This window comes from Solea solea, chromosome 12, assembly GCF_958295425.1.
Source record: "Solea solea chromosome 12, fSolSol10.1, whole genome shotgun sequence".
Classification (NCBI taxonomy): domain Eukaryota; kingdom Metazoa; phylum Chordata; class Actinopteri; order Pleuronectiformes; family Soleidae; genus Solea; species Solea solea.
This window is the reverse complement of record NC_081145.1, coordinates 6,075,519-6,097,242: the sequence shown is the minus strand read 5'-3', so window position 1 is coordinate 6,097,242 and position 21,724 is coordinate 6,075,519. Positions and strand designations below refer to the sequence as shown.

The 21,724-nt window shown below is 43.5% G+C and overlaps 1 protein-coding gene across 5 annotated transcripts in view; it reads left to right on the top strand.

Annotated features, from left to right (window-relative positions):
* LOC131470179 (genetic suppressor element 1-like) overlaps positions 1 to 20,817 on the top strand; it is a 48,120-nt gene extending 27,303 nt beyond the window's left edge. For 2 of the 5 annotated variants that reach the window (XM_058645819.1, XM_058645821.1), the window contains exons 2-16: positions 3,316 to 3,495; positions 5,913 to 6,112; positions 8,501 to 8,667; positions 10,023 to 10,229; positions 11,516 to 11,671; positions 12,436 to 12,737; positions 12,992 to 13,322; positions 14,030 to 14,625; positions 14,785 to 14,897; positions 14,997 to 15,276; positions 16,433 to 16,549; positions 16,640 to 17,011; positions 17,168 to 17,470; positions 18,659 to 18,762; positions 18,887 to 20,817. In XM_058645819.1, coding sequence (XP_058501802.1) covers positions 3,316 to 3,495; positions 5,913 to 6,112; positions 8,501 to 8,667; positions 10,023 to 10,229; positions 11,516 to 11,671; positions 12,436 to 12,737; positions 12,992 to 13,322; positions 14,030 to 14,625; positions 14,785 to 14,897; positions 14,997 to 15,276; positions 16,433 to 16,549; positions 16,640 to 17,011; positions 17,168 to 17,470; positions 18,659 to 18,762; positions 18,887 to 19,024 — 3,566 coding nt within the window. In that variant the 3' untranslated portion in view covers positions 19,025 to 20,817. Of the gene's footprint in view, positions 1 to 1,291; positions 1,388 to 3,315; positions 3,496 to 5,912; positions 6,113 to 8,500; positions 8,668 to 10,022; positions 10,230 to 11,515; positions 11,672 to 12,435; positions 12,738 to 12,991; positions 13,323 to 14,029; positions 14,626 to 14,784; positions 14,898 to 14,996; positions 15,277 to 16,432; positions 16,550 to 16,639; positions 17,012 to 17,167; positions 17,471 to 18,658; positions 18,763 to 18,886 lie in introns of those variants that run through there. The other 3 variants (XM_058645823.1, XM_058645822.1, XM_058645820.1) reach the window with 3 other exon arrangements.
* The last annotated feature ends 907 nt before the right edge of the window (positions 20,818 to 21,724 follow it).

The following is a 21,724-nucleotide window of genomic DNA, read 5'->3' as shown; positions in this document are numbered from 1 at the left end:
GGTGAATGAGCTGATGATGGCACACTCCAAGTAAATCATGGAGATTGTGACCAACGTGGATTCACACCACATTCACAAACAAAATGTATGCCCGCCAAGCAACGGTAAGCTATGGTTCTGTTGCTGTTCAAAGCTGTGGACGACATGCACAATTATGCACATTTTGAATATGGTTCACACAGATGTAGACTGGTCCATGTCCTCATTATCTCAATAGAAACATCATCATTTCATTGGCCAGGGAGTTGCCGGTGGCATGAACTGTGATCACAAATGAGCCAGAGGAAGACAAAGACCGTCGTCACTATGTTTTGTATCTTTAAGCTCGTAATTAAATGAGTACAGTGAAAAGTAAGGTTTGCCAAAAATGTTCATGGCTAAACACTATGCTAATGGACGAAAGATGGATGTGTGTTAAAGCATTGGGCTGAAAATGTGCATCTCTGCCAAAAAACTAAGCAGACAAACAGGAAATTAACGTTTTAAACCACGGTCCTGTGTTCCCACTGATCTCATTACATTGATAAACAAAAACCCATTTAAACCTGGGATAAATGTGTTTTTTTATAATACATTATAACACTGGGATATGACTCTTTGGGGGTAGAACTGTGCACTTTTGAAGCATAACATTTTAAGTTTCTCTAAAATGGTCTTTACAGCGGAGCCATTGTCTGTGTGTGTATATATATATATATATATATATATATATATATATATATATATATATGTAGACGTGTTTACTATGACAGTCGTCACCTTTTAAAAACAGATTACTAAAGGATGGTAAATGTCTTAATTTGTATTATGAGTGAAAGGGTGAAAGGTCACTGTCAGACGCCCCCACACCCCAATGAACTCACCCCTATCCCCCAGAGCAGTCAGAGCCGACTGGCAACGAGACAGAGTGATGGATGGGGGGATAACACTAGCCTCTGCCACACACACACACACACACACACACACACACACCCTCCCTCCCTCCCCTTCTTCCCTCTTAACCCTCCTCCTTCCACCCCCCTCCACTCCACTCAACCACTGCCACCCTCCCAGGAGTGAGCACCAAAAGAGGGAAAGATGAAGAATGAAGAGAGAAAATAACAGAGGCACAAATTGAGAGAGTGAGAGAGGGAGAGAGAGAATGTAAAGATAAGAAGAGTGACACAGAGGAGAAGAGGTTGGATGGAGAGGGAGAGAAAGGAAGAGCAGCAGGAGGAGGGAGTGGAGGGAGGGGAGGGCGGTGGTGGATGGAGAGGAGGATGGGTGGGGGGGAGTGGAGAGAAAAGATGTCACGTGACTGTGTAGCAGCTGCAGGGCTGAGAGAGAGAGAGAGTCTCACAGAGGAGCAGAAAGACGGACGAGCAGGAGGAGAACAGTGAGTAGGAGGGTGAGTGTGTCTGTTTTCATGTCTGAATTACTGTATGTGCACATGCATATGTTACTACTGTATGTGTGTGTGTGTGTGAATGACATGGAAGGATATCAGTGGAACAGCCTGAAAGAAAAAGATTGAAGAAAGAGGGCAAGAAACACAGAGAAGATTATGTTTGTTGGCTTTTGTTAAATAAGCTCCAATATGCTGAGATAAAGGAGAGACAGACAGACAGAGAGAAAACGAGGGAGGGAGAGATAGAAAGGAAAGAGTGAGTGAGTGAGAGGAGAGGGAGGGAGAGAAAGAGTCGATTGAAACTGTCTTATCATCGCTCCCTTGACTGCTGGGCTCAGCAGAGACACAGATACAGAGACACACACACACACTCACAGCCTGTCAGGATCTGAGCTTTTACTCTCTTCATCTCTATTTCCCTCTGTCTGTCACTTTTAGTTTCACTTTTCTTGCCATGTAAATACAGTAAGTAAAGCAAAAAAAAGGGGTGTGGGGGGGGGGAGTAAAAGGACTATAATAAGAAGTAGATAAGAAGTTGAATTAAAAAAAGAACACCTTTGTTTATTCTGTGAGCTTCTAATGTGTGATTAACTCATGTCAGAAGCTAAACACAGGTTGGTTGTACACCTTACACACGTTACTGACTGCATGACAATCAGTACTGTTCAAATGAACACATGATTTGTTATTTAAAGAAAATAAAGCTTTGTCTTTTGTCATTAAACCAAGAAGAGCTTATTTCCCCCGAAACTTAGATTAACTTAAATCGTCTGTTTTATAATTTGGGGACACAGGAAGTGTGTGTGTGTGTGTGTGTGAGTGTGGAGTGTCAGTGGTTGCAAATGTTACTCTCATGGCGTGTCCACCTCTACTACATGTTCACTCACCCTAAGGTTTGCCCTTTGTACTTTTCATCAGTTTTGTTCTCCACAATTTATTTACTTTTTGTTACAGCAAAGTAATGACCTGATATTTATCATGATAATCGTCGATATCCAATGTTTTTTTTGTTAGCGCGCCATATGTCTTACTCTCTCACTCTTGGGCTCCTGCTGTGTGTTTATGTGCTCACGTGTGTGTGTGAAGTGTGGCAGGTCGACGAGCAGCAATATGAGCTTTACTACATGTTCACTTAACAAATTCTTGGATGTGATTTTCTCGACACCCTCCTCCTCCTCCCCCTGCCCCCTCCCCCATCCCTCCCCCCCCCCTCCACTTCTTCAGAACCATCCATGTGATGAGCAACAACATTTAGTAATGGTGTTCAATGTGAATGTATGAATTTTTCATGAGTGTGTCCACTGCTTTGGCTGTTTGTTTGTTCCTCCTGTGGTATATGGCTGCGTGCGCATGCTTCAAAGGTGGTTGTGTGTTTGTGTATGTGTGTGTGTAGTAGTAGTGGTGGTGGTAATGAGGTCATTGCTGTAGCAGGCGGGGGGGTGGGTGGGGGGTTGCTGGCTATTTCCAGCTGTAATTAACATTAGTGGGTCAGTAAGAGGGTAGAGGGTGAACACAAAGGTTAGTGCAACCACGTTAACTCAAAGTACGTCCAGAGTGTTTCCAGCAGATCGATACAAGCGTTACTCCTGTGTGTGTGTGTTTGTTTTTCGTTCATACATGAGTGTCATGGTGACGTCAGTGTGAAAATGCAGTGATACCTCACGGCGTGTGTGTGTGTAGACACACCCGAGGTCTTGAGATGTGTCGACCGGCTCCCTTGAGGAAACGGACGTGGGTGCACTCGTGTGTGTGATTTGCTATTAGGGTCAGTGCTCACTTTGTCTCAAGTGGAGCTGACCCAAGCATACAGTATAAACTCACTGTGATGTCCACACACACACACACACACACACTGGACTGGACTGTGTGCGTTTCATCCAAAAAATAATAATGGTTCCTCGCATCTTTCTCGCCACTCTTCTCCTCAGGTATGAACCATGAGTCCAATAAATCATCATCATTAGGAATGATCTCCACGGCAACTCGCACCACGGCCACTGTCAGTCCCCTCAGTCCACTAACCAATGGGAACGCAGTTGCCCAATCTGCAAACTCTGGATTCGCTGCTGCTCTGCGTAAACTGGCCAAACAGGCTGAGGATCCCAGAGGTGAGCGGTGATCTATCCTCTTTAAAAAAAAAACAGAGCTCCAGCGGCTCCACACTCTGGAGAGCTAACTACACGCACACACACACACACACACACACACACACACACACGCACACACGCACACACACTTATAGCAGAGAGTGTGAGGGGCACACCCAAAAACAAACCCCCCTTTACGACTGGTGCCAGGTTTGTTCATTATCCTTTAATACATCTCCTGAATTTATAGTCCGTGTCATTGTTAAACCAACAAACTGAACTGTGACAACACAATTAAAGGAGTAGTTCTAGATTCTAGGTGCACTAGCAAATCAACATGATACAGGTGACCTGGTGAGGCCTGGGTTCTACTTTATTTATATTCCACGTCTGCAGAGCACAGTCAAGGCTGCAGTTCCACTCATACTAAAATGAGGGTCCACGTCAGTCCATGCCGGCGTACTCCATCTCTCTCACACACACACACACAAAAATCAGGAATCTCATGTATTTTGATGCTTCACAGCAGCAACTGTGCATGGAGATCATTTAACAGACCACAGTGTGTGTTCTGTCAATAAATGCTGAATGTTTTAGTGCCTTGTAGCTCTCTTGTGTGTGTGTGTTTGTGTGTGTTTGTGTGTGAGTGTGTGTGTGTGTGTCTCCTGGCTCAGCTCATTGGTATCCTAATGAAGGTGTTGGATAAGAGCTGACCTATTGTGACCTCTCCCTCTCTGTCTCTTCCTTCATCCGTTTCCATTCATCTCCTAATAATGAGAATCTAATTACAGCCAATTATAACAAGCTCTCTCTCTCTCTCTGTCTCTCTCTCTCTCTCTCTCTCTCTCTCTCTCTGTCCCTCCCTCTCTCCCCCGTACTATCACCATCTTGTTCCGTTTCTCACTCTCTCACTCCCTCTCCCTACAGCTCTCTCACTCTCTTCTTCCACCTTTTTATAATCTCATTATTTCTTCGTGCCGTCTCTGAATATGTTTGAGTTTCTGTGAGTGTGCGCTGATTAATTAGTTACTGTAATAGAGTAATGATGAAGTGTACGTGAAGGAGAACTAGCGCTCTCTCTCGCTCTCTCTCTCTCTCTCTCTCTCTCTCTCTCTCTCTCTCTCTTTGTCTCGTTTAACACCTCCTCCTTTGCTATGTTACACTCAAGCTCTTTTTCTTTTCTTTTTTTCTTAAACACTTTCATCGTTCTTTTACTTTCCATATATCTGATTTGTTTTCCTTTTACATCAGTGTGCACACACACACACACACACACACACACACACAGGCCTAACTGCCACATACAGTGTGTTTACCTTTTCTTTGTGTCCATCTTTTTACACTTTCCTTTGTTTATGTCACATTTCACCACTATGCATTTCCTCAAAGAGCCTAAATCAGTGTGAACGTCAGCATTTTCTCTTGTATTATGTCACAACATGGACAGCAGTCATTAGACTATGACGTCGTGGCTAGAAGGTTGTCGGTTTGCGTCCCTGTTTGACCCAGGGCCTCTCTGTGTGCAACTTGCATGTTCTGGGTTTTCTCTGGTTACTCTACGTGACACTCCTACAACTACTCCAGCATGTTGAGTGCTATTCCACGTCTTTAAGCTGACAGAGCACACATTTGGTCTCCTCGTCAGGCCTGAATTTATCTTGCTGTTGTCTTCTTCTTCTTTGCACCAGCTTCTACGAATATTTCTGGGTTTAAACGGGGAGTGGGAACTGTGACGTGCATGTGGGAAGCACCTATGCCAGATAATGTCTGATTCTGGTGAGGCAAAAATGTGTACAAGCAGTTAGAGTTTGACTTTGATTCGCGAGACCCTGGGTGTGTTAGTCCGACTTTGACAAATTTAGTTCCATCGAGATCCGGTTTAAGTTGGTCTTATACAGTAATTTTGTTTTTTTCTAATGTCGTGTCAACTCACTGATTAACACACCCACATAATGCAGTTGTGAGTCAAATCAGCATTGTATAAATATGCCCCGGGGGCTTTGACCAAGAAACAATGAAGACGATGGCGGCACACAATGAAGACAACTGTGCGGAAACATGGTGAAATCCTGACGAGGAGATCAAAATGATGCTCTTATAGCTTTAAGAATGAAACGTTTTGAAGTTAATGGATGGTAGAAAGACATTGTATGGATTATATGTATTATATTTTGTTATGTGATGGATGAGTTAACTAGAAAATACCTACTGCTAACAAGCCCATAGGGCCACAATGGCACCTTCCATCACAGAGCCAGGCTCATTCAATTCAAAAGGGGACAAGAACAGTGGTCCAGTTAAATGGTGTAGTTGTGGAGCTGCAGTGTTAAGTCATGCTACAGTCAGTCCTCAACTTAACTGATCATGTAAACGTACTTTGTGTATGACTGTTGACTCTTCTCCTGTCACTTACACCTCCTCTCCTCTCCTCTCCCCAGGTTCTGCCCTCAGCGGTGAGTCATCCCCAGTCTCTTCCCCAGCCACCAGCCACAGCTCCCCAGTCACCACTCCAAAGCGGGGCTCTTTAGGACCCCTCCTGGGCCAGACCAGGGGTCACGGCGTCCCCGGCACCCCTCCAGTAGTCACCATTGCCCCCACCAAAACCAGCAACGGCCTGTGGAGGGCTGACGGACGACAGGTAAGAGACGAGAGGAGACGTTTGTCAAACTGTCGCACCTGCTGGTGTTCCAGACAGGTTTGAGACAAGGCATCTGGTGCTCTCCCACTGCGTATCTGTACTTCCTGTTCCCGTTAAGCAGGCTTTTTTCTTTTCTTTTCTTTTCTTCTGTCTCTCTCTCTCTCTCTGTCTGTTGACACAGGCGAGTCATTGTCTCTTCTTCTCTCCCTTATCCAACCTGCTGTTGCTCCCTCCATTACAGAGCTTTTCAACATCAAATTGTGAAAACCATCCCTCAGTGTCTTTCCTCTGTCTGTCTGATTCTCTTTCTCTCTTTTGGTCTCATTGTTCTCATATTTTCATGCATTCACTCCTCCTCCTCCTCCTCCTCCTCGTCCTCCTTACTATGTCTTTGCTCACGAATCAGTCCCTGTCTTATACAGCAACACGTGAAGGGTTTGTAAAGAAACACTGGAGGCTGCAAAGACTGGCACCCATTGTGTTCAGTTTCCTCCTCTGTGCATGTGTGTGCGTGTGTGCGCTCGCACGCGCACGTGTGTGTGTGTGTGTGTGTGTACTTGACCCTTCACCACAAAAGGCTAAGGATGTGAAGAGGGACCTGTGTTATGTGTGTGTGGATGTGTTTGCTTGTGGGTGTGTGAGTGAATTTAAGCCAGGGCGAGGATACAGGCCCCTCACACAATGCAGGGGTTTGCCCCCACAGTAGCCACTTCCCCTTGGATCAGAGCAGCCTTTCTCCCCCCTCACAAAGAGCACCCTGTGGCTCTGCTTGCCCGCGGCTCCCATTCACACAGAGAAAGAAGTAAGGAGGGAGGGAGGGAGGGAGGCAGGAAAACAGAGAATGCAGAATGTTAAGAGAGGGGGGAGGCGAGGGAGAGTAAGAATGACTGACCAGGAGAGCGACTTCACTTTGTATAAGTATTTGTCCTTTTTGTGCGCAGCTTCTTCTCCAGCAGAACAGAAGCAGCACAGTACAATATAAGATGAAACAGACACATCATGTGTTGCCTCGCCGTCTCATTTTTTAATCAGTGTGAACTGCTGGGTGACAGATATGGTTTGAATCTGTTTTCCATAAGTGACGCATTCAAAACATTCAAACATATTCAAAGCACTGGTATTTCACTGCATGTTAAGTGTTGTACAAACTCAGGTAAGAGATTGAGGGTTTTTGGTAGAAGTCATTTGCTTGTGGGTCTGTCTATGGTCTGTCTATGGTCTGTCTATGGTCTGTCTGACCTGTTTTGCCATCTGTTACTGTAGCAACAACATCTGACACTCGCACTAAGTGTGTTACTGTGAGTGTAGCTACACATACACATGTGCTGTGTGTGTCGCTTGTGTTTAACGTGTTGGAGCGACAGGCTTTTCCTCACAGCTATTACTTCTTTAACCTGGAAATATCCGTGACTCTGCTCACAGTGTGACACTTAAAGACAGGGGTCATTTTCTTCATCCTGTTTACTGCTCAGCCGAGCAGGCGGTCCCTTCTCCTTTAGCTACTGGATGAATATGTCGAAGAATTTGAACAAACATGATAATGTTCACTGTGTTTTACTCCACCTATCAAATTACCTTTAATACCAGTATAATATGGCACAGCCCTAGTATTTCTTTTTCAACATTTATGGCTTAGTAACACTGCCGCAAAGAAGGATTGTGTTAGTGTAACTCAGTCAAACTAGTGCATTTACATGTCATTTTAGCAGACACTTTTATCCAAAGTGACTTACAATGGAATACAGTACAATCAGCCAGGTACACAACAGCATCTGCCCTTTGCATAGGTTAAGTCAATCAGTGGGTCAGGACCTGCAGATGGATCAAGGAAACTATATTTTTATAAATTTTTTTCTCGCCTTTGTCTTAAGATTTATTAAATACCACATGATTTTTAAACCACGTGTAAAACCCTGCACAAGCCACATGCTATCTTTGGCGTTTCAATGGCATAGCTACGATGTTGATTCAACACATTCACAAGGACTGGGACCTTTGCCTTCCAAGCTGTGCCACTATTAAGTCGTGTATAGTGGATTACTGTGTTTGTATATATTCAAGTATGATACCATCTTGAGTGGGAACGCTCTTTTAGTGAGGAAGAGGAAATGATGAAGGATAGAGAGAGAGAGAGAGAGAGAGAGCAGCGGCCTAATATTAGGTTCATCCCTCCACTTTGATCTTGACCTGTTATGACATATCAGACCCACTTTTCCACTCCGCTGACTTTCTAGGTGCAGCTCTTCCCCTTCCCTTTTTCCCCTGGACATTTTTTTTCTACTCAGTTTCAGTCTAATGCACCCTCAGAGCCTGCAGACATAGTGTACATAGTAATGTCTGCTCTCACCCTGTCTGTCTGTCTGTCTGTCTGTCTGTCTACCCCGCCAGGTTGAGCTCGGCGTTCAGGGACTCAGCCGGGAGAGGCTGGGAGCCGAGAACAACCAGCCCCAGCAGGATAAGAGGACTCCACCTATTCCCTCACATCACCCACTGGCTCACCCATTTGGCCTCACCCCTAGCTCCATCATGCAAGACCCCAGACTACAGAGCCTTAGGTAAGTGCGACGCACACTCACTGTCAGAACCTCCCACCAGCCTCAGCATCTTTGCCTCAGCAAGTAAGTAAGTGAAGTCTGCGTGTAGCACATTCTGTACACTGACACTCGCTAAAAGACACACACAGTAGGCTTTTATTTAAAAATGACGCCGTAAGATTTTCGCATTATTTTTCTGTTGTTGCCTGGAAGTGACAGTTTTCTGTCCATCACTCAGGGAACTATAGTGTGTCTAGTCCTTTTAGATGCTGTTATGGTCAGTTATGGTCAGTTATGGTCCTATGTGCCATCAGTGAAGGGTGCAATCAATGCACATGCACAGGGGGAGGTGCAGTTTTTATACTTAAATAATGTACCAAACTGAATGTAGGTGTAAATGTCAGTGTCGATGATAGTTTGTCTCTTTATGTTACCTCATAGGAAAGGTATAGGAAATGGATGTCGTCGAATTCCAGTTTGGTATTTTTTGGACGACACCAGCTGTCAATCAGACTGGTGTTTACTCATATGTGTCGTACTTTATCATCTGCTTTCCTCTAAATGGGAACTTAATTTACTAAAGTGACACCATGTTGTTAATGAAGAAGAATTGCAACTTGCGATTTAGTAAGTATTCACTCATTAGGAACATGTTTACTGATATAAATCAAGTGAAAAGTAGAAACTCATTTTCCCATGGTCAGTTTTTTCTAGAGCTGAAGCAATTAATCGATTAATCGACTATTAATCAATTACTTAATTAATCGACAAATATTTTGATAATCGATTAATCGGTTTGAAGCTTTTTTCATGATTAAAACAAGATTTCCGTTTGTTTAAGCTTCTTAAATGTGAATATTTTCTTCATTTCTTTGCTCTGGATAACAAAGAAATCATTAAAAGTGAATCATTTTGGTTTGTGGACAAAACCAGACATTTGAGAACATCATAATTTCCAGGTTTTACAAACACCGATCAACATTTCTTAAGGATTTCTGACCTTTTATGGACCAAATGATTAATCGATCAATCGAGAAAATAATCGACAGATTAATCGATTATGAAAATAGTCGTTAGCTGCAGCTCTAGTTTTTTCTTTTGCCAACCTTGTGTCTTACTGCTACTTCCATGCCTCTCTTTTTATACCAGAAGGCTGTGTCCATTTCTTATACATACTGCAGTTAATGGTTGCCCCTTGATGGACTGGTGACCTGTCTAGGGTGTATCCTGCCTCTCAGCTAGTGTCAGATGGATCGGCTCCAGCTCTCCATGCAAATAAACCCTCAAACCTCTTCATATAGAACACTTTTGTAGCCAAGTGTGGTATTTTTATTTCAAATGCACATGTGACACTTAAACACTGTGCCATGTTTCAGCAGTTTGCCGGGGCAGATGCACGCTGTGGTTCCCTCGGGTGTCGTCCCAGAAGAATACCTGAGAACACTCCGGCCCTTCGCCACTTCAGATGACCTCCGTCTGACCTCTTTACCCTTGAGTCTTGACCCCGCTGCTGCTGCCCATGCTGCGGCCGCTGCTGCTTACTATCACCCTGCCTACATGCACCACCCGCTGTCCTTGCCACGGTAATTACACCACCACGAAATTCATCCTACCACTCTATCTGTGAATCACCTGGGAACACGATATTTGTGTAATATAATTTGCAACTTAATTAAAGCAGCAGTGAGTAAATGTTGTTGTTGTTGTTGTTGATGTTATTATTCTGCTTCTGTTTGGGCTTTGTATGCTGAGTCCTTCATCTGTAAATGGGCTCTGTTCAGCAATACTATCAGACTAGAGTGTGGCTCGGGCCGCATTTTCTGTCAGAAACCAGAATATTGACGGAACCTGGCATTTGTTCTGTATGTTCTTTCTGAGCCTGACCCTAACACAACACAGTCAGAGTAAGATGAAGCATACTTCCTCTGTCATGGTGGCTGTAGCCTTTATTTATGGTTATGGCAACTGACAAAAGTTATTGTGACGTCCCCGAGGAAGCAATTATTAGCCCGTGAACACACATTCACAGGTCACACACTTTATGAGTGATCACCAGCACTTAGGAGTACAATAAAATTTCACTCTCACCATTAACGGTCAGTTATTTTTTTATTATCTTGTTGAACTGTAACGACCGATGACTATTTACTTAATCCAACCGTAATATCTTTATTATTTCATTATTTTGAGTTGTTGGAAAAGGATAACATCCACCTTAGATATCGTAAATGGTAAACCCTGGTTTTAAAAAGAAACACTAGGTTTTTACTTCTTCTCACAATTTGTGTTTGCACCAAATGTTTATACCGTATTTTCAATAAAGCAATTTAAATACAAGCCATTTAAATTCCCCCTATTTTACTCCACGTTTCACTAGAAGAACTTTACCTGATTTTTGTCTGAACTCCTGACGGGCTTGGCTCAGGTATCCATGCTCGATATCAGACCTGACTGAGGGAGCATTTGTGTGTATACAGCAGCAGAGATGCATTTATCAGGTTCAATCGCTGTCACACTTTACTAGCGCAATGTTGCAAATAGAGAATATCAGCAGGTGACACAGGATTTAAACAGTTTGACTGTAACAGACACTTATATTATATTTACTGTATATTCTTTACATTTAAAAGTCACTTACAGTAAAGTAAGGCTATTTACACAGATAATCATCTGGTTGTTTTCCATATAGAAATCAGGAGAACTTTAATTTCACCTCTTTGACACGTTCATATCATCCTTTCACCATCGCTGCTGTGACGTTTCCAAACAATCTTTCATTGCCACAAAACTGGCCTTTGTAGACACTGTAGTAGTGCTAGTACAGTAGGGAGGTTGATTTTCCTCTAATCTGTCGGTCTGTGTGTCACAGGATGGAGGAGTCTCTGTGTCTGTCTGCGCTGAGGTCACAGTTCTACTCGGTACCTGCAGGAGGCGCTTTTCCTCCTCTCCACCACTCTGCCCTACACTTGCACCTGCCTGGAGGCCGCTATCCTGGAGAACTGAACCACACAGTGCTGGCTGAGAGGTGACACACACACACTATACCTTTTCTTTCTTCTTTCCTTCCTTCCTTCCTTCCTTCCTTCCTTCTCTCCTTCCTTCCTTCCTTCCCCTGTGTTTGCAGAGCTGTGCTGTTTCTTACTCACCAGTTGCTGAGTGTGAGATATTTTTAGCACAAACCGCACACTCATCATAGTCACAGTGCACATGGACACACACACACACACACGCACACGCACACGCACACACACGCACACACAAAAACTGCATACATAAAAACCCGCACACATGCACATAAGGAAGTCTTTTTCACCTTCTCTCTGTGTCAGTACTTCCTCTGTTTCACTGCACACACACACACACACTATTTCCCTGTGGCACAAAGCACAGGGAAATGTTTGTGTTTGAAATGTGTGGTATTAATTGTCTGGTTGTGTAATGGCTCCTTGTCTGTTTGTTTGTGTACTATTGATTGCTGGTGAATGTGTTGAGTTTTGTGTGTGTGTGTGTCCTTTTCCTGTGGATACCTATTAAGTGTTCATCTGCTCTTGCTCAGTCATGCTGTGTATGGATTATTTTCCTCATGGTAAATGGCGTGTGTGTGTGTGTGTGTGCACATTTGTGTGTCTGGGAGTGTGTGTGTATGCCAAAGCAGAAATGTTTGTGTGAGGTTCACCAGTGTGTGGTTAATATCTGCCTCATGTTGGGTGTTGCATCTCTCACCTTCTCCCCTGTGCGTGTGTGTGTGGTGTGTGTGTGTGTGTGCACACTCGTCAACCTCCCCCACAGGCTACAGATGGAGAATGAGCTCCGCCAGCGCGAGAGAGAGCAAGAGCGTGAGCGAGAGAAAGAGAGGGAGAGGGAGCGCGAGGCAGGCCTGGAGCGGGAGCGGGAGAAGGAGCGGGAGAGGGAGGAGGAGAGGGAGAGAGAGCGGGACAGAGAGCTGGACAGACAGAAGGAGAGGCAGAGGGAGAGACAACAGCAGATGGTCCGAGCGGCAGAGAGCCACTACCTGGCTGAGCTGCAGGCTCGGAGGGCAGCACCGGAGGACAGGACAAGGCCAGGGGAGAGACTGACCCCAAACAGACTGGGTACTTACACTCACACACACACACAAACATCTATTCCTGTTATGACAGTGCATTGACTTCCAGTAAACCAGCAAATGCCTACCTCCAAACTTAATCCAACCTCATTTCACTGTTAGCCTCATTAGCTCAGTCCCTATTAGGGCTTCTGTTCCTGAGGAAGTAAGATGTAGAATCATTTCTGATTAAAGCTTTGGGTATTAGAAAAGTCTACACTTAATGTCAACATAACATGTTTTGTTTTCTATGATCTCCAGATAAACCCAAGGATTTGGAGCACCCAGGTTTCCCAGCACCTAAACCTCTGCCCCAGCAGGCAGGCCATCACCCCTCCAGGGCCTCAATCCCACACCTGGTCCCCAGTCTGGTGCCTTCCCACCTGGGGAAGCATCATGCTGCTGCTGCTGCTGCTGCTGCTTCTGCCAGGGGGCTCCATGGCGCTCTGGCAGCCGCCATGACATCTCAGAGGACCAGCGAGGAAGCCTGGTTAACACGGCAACGGGGGCAAGGACAGGAGAGGGAGGGTCCACTGGAGCTGGGCTTCAGATCACCAGGGAATGGGATGGATGCAAGACGAGACATCCACAGGTGAGAATGCCAAACAGAAAAACAAGCTCGCTTCAGGAAAATGATTTATGGTCCTTCTGCAAATACACGCACTGTCACTGGTCTCTTGAATCAAAATAAGACCGGCCACAGTAAGCCCAGTGGTAGAGCGAGTCGTCTTTCTATTGGAAGGTTGTTGGTTTGGTTCCTGAGAGTGAATGGAAATCAAAATCAAGACTAGAAAAGTGCTATATAACTAATAATAATAATAAACAGACCATTTACATGGCCTATTTATTCTCAGGGTTAAATGGATTCTTGAAATGGCTAATTTTGTCTTTGACCGTTAACAAAGCTGTTAGCCATTAATGTTTTTAATATTAAAATAATATAAAATGACATTAAAATTGTTCACTCACCCTTGAGTTTGTACAAAGGACTAAAGTAAAAGGTATTCTATAGTAATGACTGTAACATTGTCACTGAGCTCCATGGTCTCTGTGGTTGTTGTTGTTTCCTTCCTCCAACGCGTTTTGTTTCCTGCACATTTGTCACATGTCGCATATAACACGTGGGTTATGCGGGTGTGAAATAGCTCGGACGCCTCAGGACAGACCAGCCACTGGCAGTTAGAATGGTGATAATTACCCTTTTTTAAGTGGGTTCACCTGGATTAAAAATGGATATCCGCTAAATGTTAGTGTGAAAGAGGCTTAAATGTACTGCTGGCTTTCTTTTGTCCAAAACAGAACAGGTTCTGTCCATCACAACCCAGGGAACAAAGATGTCCCCTCCTGCCTTGGGGCTCCACCACCTCTGATCTCCCCTAAAGGTCTTCATCAGCCACATGTCCCTCCACCTACTCTGTGGAACCCAGCTTCGCTTGTCGACACGCCTGCAGACTCTCGCAGGAAACTCAACCCGCCCACGCCGCCCAGTCGACCACCTCCTGGACTGACGAGAGCTGACAGACCGGCTGTAAGCTGGGGGGAGAAGCTGGAAGACAGGGGCAGGAAGAGGGCAGAAGGACCAGAGAGGTACCCTCCACTGAGGGGAGCTAGTTTACATGAGTCCTGGAACAGGGCTGAGCAGGACAGAGCCGTCCAGAATTTCTACCACCGGCATCACTTTAATAACCTTCACCAGAGATCCAGCGCGCCGCTGTCTGTCCCCAGCACCGACCCAGGGGGACGGTGCCAAGAAGCCGCTCTGTCTCCAGTGAGCGAGCGACCAAGTCAGGCGCGGGACAGCATGCTGGTTTATGACGAGGTTTTCCAGCAGCACCGCCGGCTGCTCAGCAAGCTCGACCTGGAGGAGAGGAGGAGGAAGGAGGCAAAGGAGGGAGGTGAGCAGGATGATGGAGGAGGAGGGAGGGAATGGGAGGCGGGGTTAGACAGGAGAGATGACTGCAGGGAATGGTACCTTGTGACATTAAAAACTAGCCTATAGGTCCTGCCATTTATTATGATGAAGAATAATCCCTGTCTTGCTGTGCTCCTTTCAGGTTATTTCTATGACCTGGATGAGTCATACGATGAGAGCGATGAGGAGGAGGTGAAAACCCATTTGAGGAGAGTGACGGAACAGCCCCCACTCAAACTGGACACCTCCTCAGAGGTGCGTGAATATAAACGTACATACTGTGTGCAGTTTTAAAGCTGCAGTCTGTAACTTTTGACATTAGTTTCACCTGCCGAAATGTGTGTCTCTTTAAAGAAAGTGGATTTCCTGCGTGTGTGCGGTCTGACCACGGTGGCCCATCGCGATGACCTTCTCGTGCAGAAGAGGAGGAAGAGGAGGAGGATGATGAGAGAGCGCAGCCGCTCTCCGCCGGTCATGCGGAGAAAGAGAAAGGCCTTGTCACCTTCAACACCTACAGCTACCTTAAGTACCCCGTACTCTGCTGAGCAGATGGACAGCACCCCCGATCTGGAGGACAAGAAAGACTTCCTCCTCATGTTTAACCTCTCCCATGTCAGCCCACAGCAAAGAAGAGGTAACATCCTGTGTAGAAGCCACACACACATCCTACGTGCTAATCTGCCCTTTGCACAGGTTGTTCTGGTGATTCCCTGCAGACGACAATTATAAACAAAGGTGTGGGAGGGATAAAGAGAAAAAAAATTTTGCTGGGTTATTTTTATTTTATTTATGTATCACACATACAGTAAATACAAGAAAAATACCCTAAAAATCCTATGAAATAAAAGTGAGTGAGGGCAGAGGGCGGTAGAACCCTAACCCTAACCCAGAAAAATATACACTAGATAAAACAGGAAGTCCGAAAACCATTAAGACATCTTCAAACTAATTACAAAGTAGAATAAATAGGGAATCAAACAGTATAAAAAGGCAAGAACAGTATGTATCATTGTTTCCAGAGGTAGTGATCAATATTGTGCTAATTAAGTTTTTAATACAACAGTATTTCATGTATTTAATGCAAGCTTTGATCACAATGACTTCAATAATATTTATTTAATGGAGGATTAGTATTCCTGGCCTGTGTAATTGAATAATTATGTATACAAATTATTGCTGAGTATTATTTAAAACTATGTGGTTAAATCAGAACTCTCATATCTCACTCAAAATACAAAGGAACAGATTATGTGTATGTGTAGTGTAGTAGTAAGTATATTTTTATCGACAACCTTTCAGAAAAGTTTCAGTTAAAAATTAATATTAAACTGTCAAATGTTTAAAATTAAGAGATACATTTAGTATGTAGTTAAATTTGTATCTGATCTCTGGAAAGAAATGAATTGCAAAAATCTGTTTAGTTATTGTAAGTGTTACAAAATCTGGATAAAATCTTGATATTTTTAGGTGAAAACCCTAGAAAACCATGTATATAAGAAATAAACCTAAGCTTCTGGTTTGAACGGTGAAGCTGAGGAAGTCGGACGTAAGTTGCAGTTTGCCGTCACTTGTCTTCCTCAATAAATCATGATGTCAACATATATATTTTTTAATTACGTGTCATTTGGAACAACATCCATCTCTTATATACTGGTGCAAACTGAAAATGACCAGCCTTTGTTAAACCTTTATTCCAAGGCTATGTGCCTCCTGTGATAGTGTGTGAGTGGACATCACCTCACATCATCATATGAATGACAGGTGCTCTCATTCTGTCCCTTTGTCTGTAGATAAAGAGAAGGCAGAAGAGCTCCTGAGGGCCATTCAGAGGAAGACTGTGACTTTGGACACGCTCAGATATAATCCTTTACCTCCATGTAGCAGTCCCCCTCCTGCTCCATCAACTGGTGAGCCACCACACCCACACATTTAGAAACGTATATAAAGATGAAACAAACAAAACTCCCTTCTAATGATGTGTGCACATTTATTTATAGGTGACTCCTCCTCAGCTCCTCTGCAGAGTCAATCAAACGGACATGTGTACCCAGAGTCTCCCAGCCCTTCCCCTCCTTACTCAAATAAACCCAAGAACTCAATTAACAACACATTCAAACACTCAGTGGACTCGCAGGTGGCTCGCGTCCCTCCACCCTTATCCTCCACTCATGAAAAGGTCGAACTAATGGAGGTGCCGCTAAACAGGAAGCTCCCGAACGGCATCCAGAGCGCTTCTCCTCAGAAAAAGGAGCCCAACCCTGTGCACAACGGAAGTAATCGTCCCTGGGAGAGATTCACCCCTGAGGCCTTTGCTCAGCATTTCCACCAGGCTGTGCTGCAGTCCACACAAAACACAAAGCACAACAAAGGTTAGCCACTTATTCCCTTAACTGCATGACCATGAGGTCCCATTGTGTCTGGTAAAATGACAGTAGTCTGCCACCTTGTGGTGTTCATGGGAATGCACCTAAAATGTGCTCTGATATGTTGAAGATGACTCTTTTCTCTCACTGACTTCTTCTTAGGAGTCTCAAATAGTGTCCCTCAAGCTGCCGTGAAGGCGGAGCCTCACAGCGTCTCTCAGCTGAAGCATTCCAGTCTCAACCACGCCCCTCAACACGCACACGTCAACGGCCGTCACTCTCACTCTCCTGTAGCCAGGCGGGACACTGCAGCGCTGCAGGACAACTGCCTGTCTGACGAAGACATGGAAGAATCTGGACAGGAGGAGGACGATGATGAAGATGATGAGGAAGAAGCAGAAGAAGCTCCAAGGAAGTGGCAGGGTATTGAGGCTATTTTCGAGGCCTACCACGAGCATGTGAATGGTAAGTCAGATGGGTTAACGGGGTAGTTGAATAGAGTAAATAAGTAAATAAACTATTTTACACATATACATATACATATATATATATATATATATATATGTATGTATATATATATATATATATATATATATATATATATACATTTATTTATAGATTTATAGAAAATAAGGACTTATTCTGGACTTTGGAGGTTGATATAATGGCGTTTGACAGTTAAAAAAGGACAATATGAAGGCCTAAAAACCTTTGATCAACATTTTAATATGCAGTTTAAATGAATGACAACACAGATGAAGTGTTACTGTATGTCACAGTGAGTCACCTGTCTCTTTCTGGCTGTTGCATTCACTGTGTGTGAACATATCCATCTATCTAACCAACCAACACATCAACCAAAGACTGCGCTAACTTAAATGAAGACAACTTGACCTGACTTGAACTCGTCCTGCTTTAGTCTTGTTCATGGCAAACATCTGGTCTTGGTTTTGTTCGCGCGGCCTTCACTACATCACCTATGACCGGTCATAGGGTCAACTTTAAGACCCTGTTCAGACCTGGTCCATCCTGAGTGATCTGATCACATGCAGATTGTACAGGTCTGAACTCTCCCAATCTGTCCTGAATGCGTCCTCTGATCACAAAAAACACTTTGAGGACACATATGTCCACATTTCTGTGCTACATAATGATGTCGCCTGACCAGCTGTAGTTTCACAGTATTTTTTGCACTATTCAGCGCCCATATGTAGCCACCTCCACAATATTAATACTGACCAACACATTTCTTATTGTTGAAATCTTATTTCATGTTACAGCAGCATGAGTAGAGATTGCACACACACACACACACACACACATTGACAGGAGATACGTTGGTACAGTCAGACTCAATAAACCCATAATATTGCTCTCTTGAATAGACATGACATCAGTGTGTATGTGACTAAAGGGGGGAAGCCACATGAGAAACATCCAGGGGCCATTTTAATGGCAGGTATGAACAGTCCATACTTAGTGCTGTCCACGTTTGATGGGATCATCGAGGTCAGGTGTTAATACCAGGTCTGACTGGGACCAAAGGGACAAACAGCCATTCACACTGTGAGAGGAAACCTGAGCTGGAGACGGGAGGAGAACTTCCTCTCGCTTTGAACCCACATACATGTTTGTGTTTTTCTTCTTTGACAGAATGGAGTATAGAGAGGCACGTTCTTCACAGTCAGTGTAAACAACTGGAGACACAGAACTATAATCTGACCAGAACTGCAGAGCAGCTCTCCCTCACCATGGGTGTAAGTATCTGAGAGCATATCTGTCACACTTTTGTCTTTCTCTATCGTTCTGTTTTCTCACTGAGCTCGGTGCAGACAGTGATGCCTCTGTAATGAGAATGGTTTCTTTTCCTTGGTTTGTCAGGAGCTGGTGGGTCAGAGGCAGAAAGTGAGAGAGGAGCGAGAGAGACTGCAGGCCCAGCTTGAGCACTTCAGGAGGTGTTTGACATTACCCAACATTCAGTGGGGCAGGGGGCAAGTCAATGGACACACACCGAGGTGACCTCTGACACTGACTCTCTGAAGGATCCATCTCTGACTGCAGAGGCACAGAAACAAGAGGAAGATGGAAAGGAGCCAGACCAGCGCCTGTGCTTGAAGGAGTTAATCCATGTCTTGTTACATTTCTGGCCAATCAGTTATGTGATCTGACTGGTTCCAGATGCAATTGATTACCTGCCGCGTTGGCCACAGTAACAGCGATCCATCGTTGTCTATATAGTGTGGACCACTCTGTCTCTCTCTTGTTTGAGTTAAACAACACAGACTACAGTCCACGACAACACTGTGTGGGTTAAAAGAGCGTCTTCATAAAGACTCCCACTATTCCCTTTGGTTTGGCTTTAAGGATTTTTCCACCATTTAAATTGTGTCACGTCAGTTTCAATGGATCTACACTAACGGGTCGCATCGCTTGGCACAAACCTGTAGCCTCAGTCTGGACAGCAAGTGTGCAGTGGTCACTTGAGTCAAGGAATCAAAGCACACCTCAGGCCTTAAACTTGATAGGATGCACTTGAATTTGAAATTGGGGAAATACTTGACCGTCCTCTGTGTGGTGTGATGTTGTGTCTTCTGAGCACTGTTCTGTATTGCCGTTTTTCAGACATGAAATCTGGATAATGTCGGGAGATTTGTAAGAGACACTCCAGGGTTTGTCGTTCACACACGATAAATGAAGTGGGAGATTGTCCAGCTGAGTTCACAACAGAAGGAGAATCTCCTCGTCCATTCAAGCGCTGGATTCTAACAATGAGCACACTCAGACATTATCTGGAGATTAGGCAGCCGCCGGGAGAATCTCTGGAAAATGTCACTATATTTATATCTGTGGAGAATCTCAGGAGTGCGGTACATGTCTGAAAGCAGTTTTTGCCACAGATGAAGCCGTCTGTGCCGGGTATGGTCTAAAACATCTAAAAGATAAAATCTTAATGGTATCAGTGAAGTTTGTTCTGGAGATTATTACAATACATTTTCTCTAGTGATAGACAAAGAATTTAGTTTTACTGTTGAACGATTTCTCGTGGGAAGCCATATGTTACTTCAGACGTTACTGCTGCTGGTCAGAATGAAAATGTTTAAAAGGTGATGAAGGAACATTACAACAGGGATGAAATGTCATGCGATTGTTCAGGGGCGGACAAACACAAAACGGCAAATGATTGTCTTTCTCTCAGAACATCAATAAGATATTATTATCCTCACTGTTCAGATGTGTTTTTTTGTGTGTGCACTTGACATGCCATAAAATGTTAACAAAACTTGAAGAGAATAATTAATCAGAGTAATTACATTTTATTGATTAGAAGTAATTTTCTACATGTTGTTAAATAATTGGGGACCACTATACTTGTAGACTGTCCAACCTTACAAATGCTTTCATATACCTGAAGATTATTTCCTGTTGCAGTTTTAAAGAGTAACTTTAAATGAATGGAACAGAAAAGCCAAATTATCATCAGAGTACTTGTTTATGAGCGACACGACAGATTCTGTGGTCTTTGGATGACATTTATTTTTGTTCAAACATAGTCTGTGCCTCTTTGCCTCTGAATACTCAACACTGCAGGACTGTTTGTTTCCTACAAGCACAAACTCTAGTTGTGATCTCCCCGTGTCACCTGCTCAGTCAGTCTCCTCCACAAACCTGCTGTGATCTCCTGCATATTTGTTTCAGTTGGTTATGTTATGTAATGTATTATTTGGGCTGTATGATTACAGTGAATTATTTATTAACATATATATTGTTGTACATTCTGATGGAAATTTACATTAAAATATTTGTAAAATGTCTTTTATCTGTGATTGTCACGTTTCTGTAAAGGGAGAGTTTTCACATCTGATTAATATTAAACAATTGCAGTCAAACCCATTACAATTTACAACTGACTCTTCTAATGCATTCTGGATTTTTATTTTAATCCAGCCATTTTCTCTCATTTTGAACCATTCTGGGCTCTAACTGGAGCATATTGTGAAGAAGCGGTAAATGGATTTGGACCCTTCATTAAGTAAATTGTAATACGTGAATTCTAGTAATTCACAGTAGTCTCTCTACTGTGGACCTGGTGGTTAGATGTTTATACAAGGGCAGAATAAAAATGAGATGAGCTGTTTGTCTTCTTAAGTTTGAAAAGCAAGGTTAACATGAAAAAGCTATATGAAAAAATGTCTAAGCAAAGGTAAATGTGACCTAGACTTTACAAACTTTACATCATTTTACTCCGCACATAATCCGTTTCACTGGTTTACAAACATAGACTTTTCTATTTCTTTTCTTTTTCCAGAGGTACTGACAAAATGTACACAATTTTTAGATCTGTAAACGGACAGAACCAGAAAATTGTTCAACCAAGACATCAACCAAGCAAAATGTGTGCGTGTGTGTATGTGTGCTTAAGTATGTATATATATATATATATATATATTATATACGTATATATACCCATGCATATATATGTGTATATATATACACACATATATATATGTACACATATATCTTAAATAGGTTGTGTGGACCAATTGTCATGCAAACCAATATTTGTGAGGACATTTTATAATTCAATTCAATTTTATATGTATAGTCACAACATACATTATCTCAAGGCACTGTACATCGTAAGGCAAAAACCTTTACAATATTATAGAGAGAACAGTTCAGACAATGAGCAAACAGTAGGCATCAGTGGAGAGAAAAAAC